General features: G+C 42.5%; 1 protein-coding gene across 5 annotated transcripts in view; it reads right to left on the minus strand.

Moving 5' to 3' along the window:
* Positions 1-14,656, minus strand: part of ehbp1 (EH domain binding protein 1) — a 477,797-nt gene that overhangs the window by 31,079 nt on the left and 432,062 nt on the right. For all 5 annotated transcript variants that reach the window (XM_082964936.1, XM_082964937.1, XM_082964939.1 and 2 more), the window contains one exon: positions 3,079-3,223. In XM_082964936.1, coding sequence (XP_082821062.1) covers positions 3,079-3,223 — 145 coding nt within the window. The remainder of the gene's footprint in view (positions 1-3,078; positions 3,224-14,656) is intronic.

Consider the following 14,656-nt stretch of genomic DNA (forward strand, 5'->3'; position numbering starts at 1 on the left):
TCATCTCCTCTCCTCCTCTCTTTCCTCCTGTCTCACTCATCTCCTCTCTCCTCCTGTCTCACTCATCTCCTCTCCTCCTGTCTCACTCATCTCCTCTCTCTCATCCTGTCTCACTCATCTCCTCTCCTCCTCTCTTTCCTCCTGTCTCACTAGTCTCCTCTCCTCCTCTCTCTCCTCCTGTCTCACTAGTCTCCTCATCTCCTCTCTTTCCTCCTGTCTCACTAGTCTCCTCTCCTCCTCTCTCTCCTCCTGTCTCACTCATCTCCTCTCTCTCCTCCTGTCTCACTCATCTCCTCTCCTCCTCTCTTTCCTCCTGTCTCACTAGTCTCCTCTCCTCCTCTCTCTCCTCCTGTCTCACTCATCTCCTCTCTTCCTCCTGTCTCACTCATCTCCTCTCTTCCTCCTGTCTCACTCATCTCCTCTCTCTTCCACTCTCCTCCTGTCTCACTCATCTCCTCTCTTCCTCCTGTCTCACTCATCTCCTCTCCTCCTCTCTTTCCTCCTGTCTCACTAGTCTCCTCTCTCTTCCTCTCTCTCCTACATCTCCTCCTCTCTCTTCCTCCTGTCTCACTCATCTCCTCTCTCTTCCACTCTCTTCCTGTCTCACTAGTCTCCTCTCATCCTCTCTCTCCTCCTCTCACTCATCTCCTCTCTCTTCCTCTTTCTGTCTCCTCTCTCTCTCTTCTTCATCCTCTTTATTCTCTCTGTCTCTCTCTTTTTCTCTTCCATCTCTCTCACCAAGGTTCTACTTTTACCAGGTTTTGTCTTCAGCCCCCCACAGCTCTGTACTCCACAGCTCTGTACCCCACAGCTCTGTACCCCACAGCTCTGTACCCCACAGCTCTGTACCCCACAGCTCTGTACTCCACAGCTCTGTACCCCACAGCTCTGTACCCCACAGCTCTGTACCCCACAGCTCTGTACCCCACAGCTCTGTACTCCACAGCTCTGTATCCCACAGCTCTGTACCCCACAGCTCTGTACCCCACAGCTCTGTACTCCACAGCTCTGTACCCCACAGCTCTGTACTCCACAGCTCTGTACCCCACAGCTCTGTACTCCACAGCTCTGTACCCCACAGTTCTGCACCCCACAGTTCTGCACCCACATCTTCTCACTCTTGTCCTTCCTCTCTCTCTACTTCTGTCTCCTTCTTTCTCTTCCCATTTCCCCATCTTCTCTCTTTCCATCTTTCCCCGTCCTCTCTTTCCATCTTTCCCCGTCCTCTCTTTCCATCTTTCCCCGTCCTCTCTTTCCATCTTTCCCCGTCCTCTCTCTTTCCATTTTTCCCCGTCCTCTCTTTCCATTTTTCCCCGTCCTCTCTCTTTCCATCTTTCCCCATCCTCTCTCTTTCCATCTTTCCCCGTCCTCTCTCTTTCCATCTTTCCCCGTCCTCTCTCTTTCCATCTTTCCCCGTCCTCTCTCTTTCCATCTTTCCCCGTCCTCTCTTTCCATTTTTCCCCGTCCTCTCTCTTTCCATCTTTCCCCGTCCTCTCTCTTTCCATTTTTCCCCGTCCTCTCTCTTTCCATTTTTCCCCGTCCTCTCTCTTTCCATCTTTCCCCGTCCTCTCTCTTTCCATTTTTCCCCGTCCTCTCTCTTTCCATCTTTCCCCATCCTCTCTTTCCATCTTTCCCCGTCCTCTCTCTTTCCATTTTTCCCCGTCCTCTCTCTTTCCATCTTTCCCCGTCCTCTCTTTCCATCTTTCCCCGTCCTCTCTCTTTCCATCTTTCCCCATCCTCTCTCTTTCCATCTTTCCCCGTCCTCTCTTTCCATTTTTCCCCGTCCTCTCTTTCCATTTTTCCCCGTCCTCTCTTTCCATCTTTCCCCGTCCTCTCTCTTTCCATCTTTCCCCGTCCTCTCTCTTTCCATTTTTCCCCGTCCTCTCTTTCCATCTTTCCCCGTCCTCTCTCTTTCCATTTTCCCCCGTCCTCTCTTTCCATCTTTCCCCGTCCTCTCTCTTTCCATCTTTCCCCGTCCTCTCTCTTTCCCCATCCTCTCTCTTTCCCCATCCTCTCTCTTTCCCCATCCTCTCTCTTTCCCCATCCTCTCTCTTTCCCCATCCTCTCTCTTTCCCCGTCCTCTCTCTTTCCCCGTCCTCTCTCTTTCCATCTTTCCCCGTCGTCTCTCTTTTTCTCCGTCTATCTCTTTCTGTCCAGCATCTGAATCAGAGGGATGAATAGTTATGAGAGAGACAGAGAAGACAGAGATAATAATTCTGCTGTCCCTTGACGCTGTGAGAAAGTGACATAATATTCTCCAAGCAGCATGATAAAGCTCGTTCCCTGCGCTGTCCAGTCTCGCAGGCTGCTGTCTGTTCCTTCCCTCCGCACGGCAGCCATTACATTTCACCCTGACAACCAGACAAGAGGAGTCACAAACGGGGAGACGATTGAAAACAAATATCTATAGGAGTAATAACGGTCATTACCATAATAACATCTATTTACGGTGGAATGGAAAAGCGCACGGCGGGGAATTCACACCGTTGAATTTCAGACTCGATAGCTATGATTATAAATGAGTTTTGTTTCTCTCCTGAAAGGTAATTCAGCCTCACCAAGAGTACCGTTGATGAACCAATAATTACACCTGAATAAAGGAGAGGAAAGTCAAACCAATTTGAGCTGTAATCACAGGGTTGTGTGTGTGTGTGTGTGTTTGAGACCTACAGTAGTGATCAAATGGCATTTGTTTTTCCTGATGCATTTTGGGGGATTAGCGATAGCCCTTAGAGAGAAGGACTAATGGAAATGTCTCCACCAGTGAGTGCTTTCAGCTTACAATTTACTGTGTGTGTGTGTGTGTGTGAGGCAACATTCATGTGTAATTTCCCTGTGGTTAAATGCAGCACAGATGACCTCCAGAGAAACACAGCATCCTGGGATGTTTAAAACACACTGAAGTAGAAAGACAATTTAAAGGAAAAAAAGTTTGACTTAAAAACTGTGAACTGTTCTTCATTTGTGTTTGAACAATAATCATTATTTTTTTGAAATCTCAACCAACTGGACACGTGTCTATGCAAGTGTGTTTGCGGCTGGCTTTAAACATGTGCTCTCTGTGTGTGTGTGTCTAACCTCCAGTAGGAGTGGTTTTGCCTCTCCCTCGGTCAGCGGTCGTGTCGTAAAGGGGCATCTCTGTGATCTTGACCCCAGAGCGAGCCTCGGCGATGAGCTGTCTGGCCCTCTCCCTCAGCTGCCTCCGACGCTCCACATCCTTCTCCTACACACACACACACACACACACACACACACACACACACACACACACACACACACACACACACACACACACACACACACACACACACACACACACACACACACACACACACACACACACACACGTTACATATAAAAACTCATACCCAATCTTTTGCAGTTCTGATATGAAACAGAGTCAACCGAAGGAGGAAACAGACACACACCATATTAACACAACACTCACACACCATATTAACACAACACTCACACACCATATTAAAACCTGTTGGGGATAGGGGGCAGTATTTGCACGGCCGGATAAAAAGACGTACCCGATTTAATCTGGTTACTACTCCTGCCCAGTAACGAGAATATGCATATAATTGTTTGATTTGGATAGAAAACACCCTAAAGTTTCTAAAACTGTTTGAATGGTGTCTGTGAGTATAACAGAAGTCATATGGCAGTCAAAACCCTGAGACAAATCCTGACAGGAAACTGAAATCTGATGTGTGGATATCACTTCAAACATTTGCCATTGAAACACACAGGGGCTTGTGAATCATTTAGCACTTCCTAAAGCTTCCACTAGATGTCCCCAGTCTTTACAAAGTGGTTTGAGTCTCCTACTATCAAAATTGACTGAAAGAGAGGATGTTTATCTTGGTCACAGGGGATGGGCCATTACCATTGTGACGGCGCCCATGGGTACTCTCCCTTATCGAAACGTTTTGAAAGACAATGCAACCGTCCCAATGGAATATTATTGAAGCCCTGGTTGAAAAAGCCCCTAAAGATTTATGTTATACAACGTTTGAACGAACTTAAATATATATTTTTTGCTCATTCCTGACGACAAGTCAGACGCACACGGTACATTTTCACTAGCCTACGGAGCGCGCTAACACTATTGGGACATAAACTATTAACTTTTTTGAACAAAACTACATTTGTTATGGACCTGGGATTCCTAGAAGTGCCTTCTGATAAAGATAATCAAAGGTAAGGGATTATTTACAATAGTATTTTTGATGGTTGATCGTTCCAAGATGGCTCAAAACATGTATAGCCTAGACTATTTTTCTGGGCATACCACGTCGTTTATTGCAAAGTGTGATTTCCCAGTAAAGTTATTTTAAATCTGGCAAAGAGATGGCATTCAAGACATGTTAATCTATAAGTCTTTGAATGACAATATTACATTTTAACAATGTTTTCGAATAGTAATTTTGTAAATTGTAGCGGTGTTCATCGGAAGCATTTGAGGGAAAAGATTTTCTGAACGTCATGCGCCGATGTAAAATGCTGTTTTTATATATAAATATGAACTTTATCGAACAAAAAATGCATGTGTTGTGTAACATGATGTCCAAGGAGTGTCATCTGATGAAGGTTGTCAAAGGTTAGTGCTGCATTTAGCTGTGTTTTGGGTATTTGTGATGCATGCTAGTTGCTTTGAAAATGGCTGTGTGATTATTTCTGGCTGGGTACTCTGCTGACATAATCTAATGTTTTGCTTTTGCTGTAAAGCCTTTTTGAAATCGGACAACGTGGTTCGATTCAGGAGAGATGCATCTATAAAACGGTGTAAAATAGTCATATGTTTGAGAAATTGAAGTTATAGCATTTATGAGGTTTTGCATTTAGCGCGACGCGATTCCACTGGCTGTTGATTAGGGTGGGACGCAAGCGTCCCACTGGCCCAGACAGGTTAACACTCACACACCATATTAACACAACACTCACACACACCATATTAACACACAACAACACTCACACACAGCATATTAACACAACAACACTCACACACAGCATATTAACACAACAACACTCACACACAGCATATTAACACAACAACACTCACACACCATATTAACACAACAACACTCACACAGCATATTAACACAACAACACTCACACAGCATATTAACACAACAACACTCACACACCATATTAACACAACAACACTCACACAGCATATTAACACAACAACACTCACACAGCATATTAACACACAACAACACTCACACAGCATATTAACACAACAACACTCACACACACAGCATATTAACACAACAACACTCACACACACAGCATATTAACACAACAACACTCACACACCATATTAACACAACAACACTCACACACACCATATTAACACAACAACACTCACACACACACCATATTAACACACAACAATCACACACAGCATATTAACACAACAACACTCACACACCATATTAACACAACAACACTCACACACCATATTAACACAACACTCACACACACCATATTAACACAACACTCACACACACCATATTAACACAACAACACTCACACACCATATTAACACAACAACACTCACACACCATATTAACAGAACAACACTCACACACCATATTAACACAACAACACTCACACACACCATATTAACACACAACACTCACTCACCATATTAATACAACAACACTCACACACACACCATATTAACACACAACACTCACACACCATATTAACACACAGCAACACTCACACACCATATTAACACACAACACTCACACACCATATTAACACAACAACACTCACACAGCATATTAACACAACAACACTCACACAGCATATTAACACAACAACACTCACACACACCATATTAACACAACAACACTCACACACCATATTAACACAACAACACTCACACACCATATTAACACAACAACACTCACACAGCATATTAACACAACAACACTCACACACCATATTAACACAACAACACTCACACACCATATTAACACAACAAACACACACCATATTAACACAACAACACTCACACACACCATATTAACACAACAACACTCACACACCATATTAACACAACAACACTCACACACAGCATATTAACACAACAACACTCACACACAGCATATTAACACAACAACACTCACACACCATATTAACACAACAACACTCACACACCATATTAACACAACACTCACACACACCATATTAACACAACACTCACACACACCATATTAACACAACAACACTCACACACCATATTAACACAACAACACTCACACACCATATTAACAGAACAACACTCACACACCATATTAACACAACAACACTCACACACACCATATTAACACACAACACTCACTCACCATATTAATACAACAACACTCACACACACACCATATTAACACACAACACTCACACACCATATTAACACACAGCAACACTCACACACCATATTAACACAACAACACTCACACAGCATATTAACACACAACACTCACACACCATATTAACACACAACACTCACACACCATATTAACACAACAACACTCACACAGCATATTAACACAACAACACTCACACACCATATTAACACAACAACACTCACACACACCATATTAACACAACAACACTCACACACCATATTAACACAACAACACTCACACACCATATTAACACAACAACACTCACACAGCATATTAACACAACAACACTCACACACCATATTAACACAACAACACTCACACACCATATTAACACAACACCCACACAGCATATTAACACAACAACACTCACACAGCATATTAACACAACACCACTCACACAGCATATTAACACAACAACACTCACACACCATATTAACACAACAACACTCACACACCATATTAACACAACAACACTCACACAGCATATTAACACAACAACACTCACACACCATATTAACACAACAACACTCACACAGCATATTAACACAACAACACTCACACAGCATATTAACACACAACACTCACACAGCATATTAACACAACACTCACACAGCATATTAACACAACACACACACAGCATATTAACACAACAACACTCACACACCATATTAACACAACAACACTCACACACCATATTAACACACAACACTCACACAGCATATTAACACAACACTCACACAACATATTAACACAACAACACTCACACACCATATTAACACACAACACTCACACACCATATTAACCTCTATGGGCTAGGTGGGACGCAAGCGTCCCACCCGTGGTGCACTCCATCAACAGCAGGTGCATTTCAAGAGCGGCAAATTTGAATCCAAATAAATGTCAAAATTCAAATTTTTCAAACATACAACTATTTTACACCCTTTGAAAGATAAACATCTCCTTAATCTAACCACGTTTTACGATTTCAAAAAGGTTTTACGGCGAAAGCATAAATTTAGAGTATGTTAGGACAGTACATTTACAAGAGTTGTGTGTAATGTTTTGTCAAGTCAAAGACAGGGTCACCAAAACCATAAAACCAGCTAAAATGATGCACTAACCTTTTACAATCTCCATCAGATGACACTCCTAGGACATTATGTTAGACAATGCATGCATTTTTAGTTCTATCAAGTTCATATTTATATCCAAAAACAGCGTTTTACTATGGCATTGATGTTGAGGAAATCGTTTCCCTCCAATAACCGGCAGTCAAGTCAGCGTCACAAATTAAATAATTAAAATTAGAAAACATTGGTAAAATATTATATTGTCATTTAAAGAATTATAGATTTACATCTCTTGAACGCAATCAACTTGCCAGATTTAAAAATAACCTTACTGGGAAATCACACTTTGCAATAATCTGAGCACTGCGCCCAGAAAAATATGCGTTGCGATACAGACTAGACGTCATGTTGGGGAGATCTAAAATCGAAAATACTATGTAAATAATCCATTACCTTTGATTCTCTTCATCAGATGTCACTTCCAGGTATCACAGGTCCATAACGAATGTAGTTTTGTTCAAAAAAGCTCATCATTTATGTCCAAAAATCTCCGTCTTGTTAGCACATGATCTAAGCCAGCCGGACTTCTCGTCATGAACGAGAGGAAAAAATATATTTCCGTTCGTTCAAACATGTCAAACGTTGTATAGCATAAATCATTAGGGCCTTTTTTAACCAGAACATGAATAATATTCAAGGTGGACGAATGCATACTCTTTTATAACGTATTGGAACGAGGGTACCCAACATGAACTCGCGCGCCAGGTGTCTAATGGGACATCATCGTTCCATGGCTCTTGTTCGGTCAGATCTCCCTCCAGAAGACTCAAAACACTTTGTAAAGGCTGGTGACATCTAGTGGAAGCAATAGGAAGTGCCAAAATATTCCTCAGCCCCTGTGTTTTTCAATGGGATAGGTTTAAAGGTAATACAACACATCAGGTATCCACTTCCTGTCAGAAAATGTCTCAGGGTTTTGCCTGCCAAATGAGTTCTGTTATACTCACAGACACCATTCAAACAGTTTTAGAAACTTTAGAGTGTTTTCTATCCATATATAATAAGTATATGCATATTCTAGTTACTGGGTAGGATTAGTAACCAGATTAAATCGGGTACATTTTTTTTATCCAGACGTGCAAATGCTGCCCCCTAGCCCTAACAGGTTAACACAACAACACTCACACACCATATTAACACAACAACACTCACACACCATATTAACACAACACTCACACACACTATATTAACACAACAACACTCACACACAGCATATTAACACAACAACACTCACACACAGCATATTAACACAACAACACTCACACACCATATTAACACAACACTCACACACCATATTAACACAACAACACTCACACACAGCATATTAACACAACAACACTCACACACAGCATATTAACACAACAACACTCACACACCATATTAACACAACAACACTCACACAGCATATTAACACAACAACACTCACACAGCATATTAACACAACAACACTCACACACACCATATTAACACAACAACACTCACACACCATATTAACACAACAACACTCACACACCATATTAACACAACAACACTCACACAGCATATTAACACAACAACACTCACACAGCATATTAACACAACAACACTCACACACCATATTAACACAACAACACTCACACACCATATTAACACAACACCCACACAGCATATTAACACAACACCACTCACACAGCATATTAACACAACAACACTCACACACCATATTAACACAACAACACTCACACACCATATTAACACAACAACACTCACACAGCATATTAACACAACAACACTCACACACCATATTAACACAACAACACTCACACAGCATATTAACACAACAACACTCACACAGCATATTAACACACAACACTCACACAGCATATTAACACAACACTCACACAGCATATTAACACAACACACACACACAGCATATTAACACAACAACACTCACACACCATATTAACACAACAACACTCACACACCATATTAACACACAACACTCACACAGCATATTAACACAACACTCACACAACATATTAACACAACAACACTCACACACCATATTAACACACAACACTCACACACCATATTAACACAACAACACTCACACACCATATTAACACAACAACACTCACACACCATATTAACACAACACTCACACACACTATATTAACACAACAACACTCACACACAGCATATTAACACAACAACACTCACACACAGCATATTAACACAACAACACTCACACACCATATTAACACAACACTCACACACCATATTAACACAACAACACTCACACACAGCATATTAACACAACAACACTCACACACAGCATATTAACACAACAACACTCACACACAGCATATTAACACAACACTCACACACCATATTAACACAACACTCACACACACCATATTAACACAACAACACTCACACACACTATTAACACAACAACACTCACACACACCATATTAACACACAACACTCACACACCATATTAACACAACAACACTCACACACACACCATATTAACACACAACACTCACACACCATATTAACACACAGCAACACTCACACACCATATTAACACACAGCAACACTCACACACCATATTAACACAACAACACTCACACACCATATTAACACACAACACTCACACACCATATTAACACACAACACTCACACACCATATTAACACAACAACACTCACACAGCATATTAACACAACACTCACACACCATATTAACACAACAACACTCACACACCATATTAACACAACAACACTCACACAGCATATTAACACAACAACACTCACGCACCATATTAACACAACACTCACGCAGCATATTAACACAACAACACTCACACAGCATATTAACACAACAACACTCACACACCATATTAACACAACAACACTCACACACCATATTAACACAACAACACTCACACACCATATTAACACAACAACACTCACACACCATATTAACACAACAACACTCATACACCATATTAACACAACAACACTCACACACCATATTAACACAACAACACTCACACAGCATATTAACACACAACACTCACACAGCATATTAACACAACACTCACACAGCATATTAACACAACACTCACACACCATATTAACACAACAACACTCACACAGCATATTAACAACAACACTCACACACCATATTAACACAACAACACTCACACACCATATTAACACACAACACTCACACAGCCTATTAACACAACACTCACACAACATATTAACACAACAACACTCACACACCATATTAACACACAACACTCACACAGCATATTAACACAACACTCACACAGCATATTAACACAACACTCACACACCATATTAACACAACAAAACACACACCATATTAACACAACAACACTCACACACCATATTAACACAACAACACTCACACACCATATTAACACAACAACACTCACACAGCATATTAACACAACACTCACACACCATATTAACACAACAACACTCACACAGCATATTAACACAACACTCACACAGCATATTAACACAACACTCACACACCATATTAACACAACAACACTCACACACAGCATATTAACACAACAACACTCACACAGCATATTAACACAACACTCACACACCATATTAACACAACAACACTCACACACCATATTAACACTCACACAGCATATTAACACAACACTCACACAGCATATTAACACAACACTCACACACCATATTAACACAGCAAAACACACACCATATTAACACAACAACACTCACACACCATATTAACACAACAACACTCACACACCATATTAACAAAACATACACACACACCATATTAACACAACACTCACACACCATATTAACAAAACACACTCACACACCATATTAACACAACAACACTCACACACCATATTAACACAACAACACTCACACACCATATTAACAAAACACACACACACACCATATTAACACAACACTCACACACCATATTAACAAAACACACTCACACACCATATTAACACAACAACACTCACACACCATATTAACACAACAACACTCACACACCATATTAACACAACAACACTCACACAGCATATTAACACAACAACACTCACACACCATATTAACACAACACTCACACAGCATATTAACACAACACTCACACAGCATATTAACACAACAACACTCACACACCATATTAACACAACAACACTCACACACCATATTAACACAACAACACTCACACACCATATTAACACAACACTCACACACCATATTAACACAACAACACTCACACACCATATTAACAAAACACACACACACCATATTAACACAACACTCACACAACATATTAACACAACAACACTCACACAGCATATTAACACAACACCACTCACACAGCATATTAACACAACACCACTCACACAGCATATTAACACAACAACACTCACACACCATATTAACACAACAAAACTCACACACCATATTAACACAACACTGACACACCATATTAACACAACAACACTCACACACCATATTAACAAAACACACACACACACCATATTAACACAACACTCACACAACATATTAACACAACAACACTCACACACCATATTAACACAACAACACTCACACACCATCTCTTGTACAGTTCTGATATGAAAAAGAAAACCTAATGCGCGCGCACACACACACACACACACACACACACACACACACACACACACACACACACACACACACACACACACACACACACACACACACACACACACACACACACACACACACACACACACACACACACACACTCTCTCTCCATGGTGCTGCTCCACAGATACAGTATTGAGCAGCTGCCATCTTAGTAACGACAGAAACGCCATTTACAGCCCTAACCAATCTGATCCTGCTGCTAGATACCAACAGACAGACAGACAGACAGACAGACAGACAGACAGACAGACAGACAGACAGACAGACAGACAGACAGACAGACAGACAGACAGACAGACAGACAGACAGACAGACAGACAGACAGACAGACAGACAGACAGACAGACAGACAGACAGACAGACAGAGAGGGAATAGCCTAACCCATTATTAACCACAGCTATATTTCCATCATATTTGTCCTCTGTGATTTGTTGTTAATCTCTGTATTCCACAGTGTTAAGGGATGGTGATGGAGACAAGCCCCACCCTGATCACTGAGCCATGAGCAGAACAAGCAGCAGAAGCTAATGAGCTACATCTCTCTAGTTCCAGGGAAATGGTTTGTTTGTACCCATTGTTACAGGAGGACAATAGGGAGGAATTGCAAATGACAGCCATCCCCACTCACCGCCCGACTGCCACCTCTGCTAATAATGGTGTGTGAGCGTGTGTGTGTGAGAGAGAGAGTGTGAGAATAAGTAGGTGTGTGAGAGAGAGAAAGAAAGAAAGACAAAGAGAACGAGCGAGAAAGCAAGACAGAAAGCAAGACAGAGAGAGAGAGAGAGAGAGAGAGAGAGAGAGAGAGAGAGAGAGAGAGACAGAGAGACAGAGAGACAGAGAGACAGAGAGAGAGAGAGAGAGAGAGAGAGAGAGAGAGAGAGAGAAGAGCGAGAGAGAGAGAGAGAGAGAGAGACAGAGACAGAGACAGAGAGAGAGAAATATTTTTAGATTTTAAAAATACCTTTTTGGCCCAATGGTTCCATTATTAAGAGGAGAAACATTAGTTCATTGTAAAAGACATTGTAAAACCAAGTTAGAACTAAGCCCCCGTCCTCGTCCAGGGTAGATAGAACCCCTGACACCTCACACCACTACCAAGTCCCCCAGACGGTTCACCAGCCCCACACCACTACCAAGTCCCCCAGACGGTTCACCAGCCCCACACCACTACCAAGTCCCCCAGACGGTTCACCAGCCCCACACCACTACCAAGTCCCCCAGACGGTTCACCAGCCCCACACCACTACCAAGTCCCCCAGACGGTTCACCAGCCCCACACCACTACCAAGTCCCCCAGACGGTTCACCAGCCCCACACCAAAACCAAGTCCCCCAGACAGTTCACCCCCCCCCCCCCCCCCATATACACATGGTCCAGACGGTTCACCAGCCCCCCCCCCCCCCCCATATACACATGGTCCAGACGGTTCACCAGCCCCCCCCCCCCCCCATATACACATGGTCCAGACGGTTCACCAGCCCCCCCCCCCCCCCCCATATACACATGGTCCAGACGGTTCACCAGCCCCCCCCCCCCCCCCCCCATATACACATGGTCCAGACGGTTCACCAGCCCCCCCCCCCCATATAAACATGGTCCAGACGGTTCACCAGCTGAATAAAGGTGAACCCTGGGAATATCAGCAGTGTTCTTCAGGCTGTACTACTGCTATATGATATGATATCTCCGGGTTCTGCCCTGACGGATATGGATACAGCTATGGGTTGTAGGGAGGAGGATTCAGAGAACACCTACTACAGCTCTGAACGTCACTGCACTCCAGATAAAACTGATGTATTGTCCCTAGCCATTTTGGAGACGGAGGAGAGGAGATGAGAAATTGTGTTTGTGCCTTTCTGTCTATCCAGAGGCTAGGATTAACACTATAGAAAATGCATCTAGCCAGCTCAGCGACAGCCAGCTACGGGGGCAGTGATTAGAAAATAGAAAAGGGAAGGATAGAAGGGAGAACTGGGGAGAGATTGGGGATGGAAGGATAGAAGGAGAACTGGGAGAGATTGGGGATGGAAGGATAGAAGGGAGAACTGGGGAAGATTGAGGATGGAAGGATAGAAGGGAGAACTGGGAGAGATTGAGGATGGAAGGATAGAAGGGAGAACTGGGAGAGATTGGGGATGGAAGGATAGAAGGGAGAACTGGGAGAGATTGGGAATAGAAGGATAGAAGGGAGAACTGGGAGAGATTGGGGATGGAAGGATAGAAGGGAGAACTGGGAGAGATTGGGAATAGAAGGATAGAAGGGAGAACTGGGAGAGATTGGGGATGGAAGGATAGAAGGCAGAACTGGGAGAGATTGGGGATGGGAGGATAGAAGGAGAACTGGGAGAGATTGGGGATGGAAGGATAGAAGGGAGAACTGGGGAAGATT

This window comes from Salmo salar, chromosome 18 (genome assembly GCF_965601325.2).
Source record: "Salmo salar chromosome 18, fSalSal1, whole genome shotgun sequence".
Classification (NCBI taxonomy): Eukaryota; Metazoa; Chordata; class Actinopteri; order Salmoniformes; family Salmonidae; genus Salmo; species Salmo salar.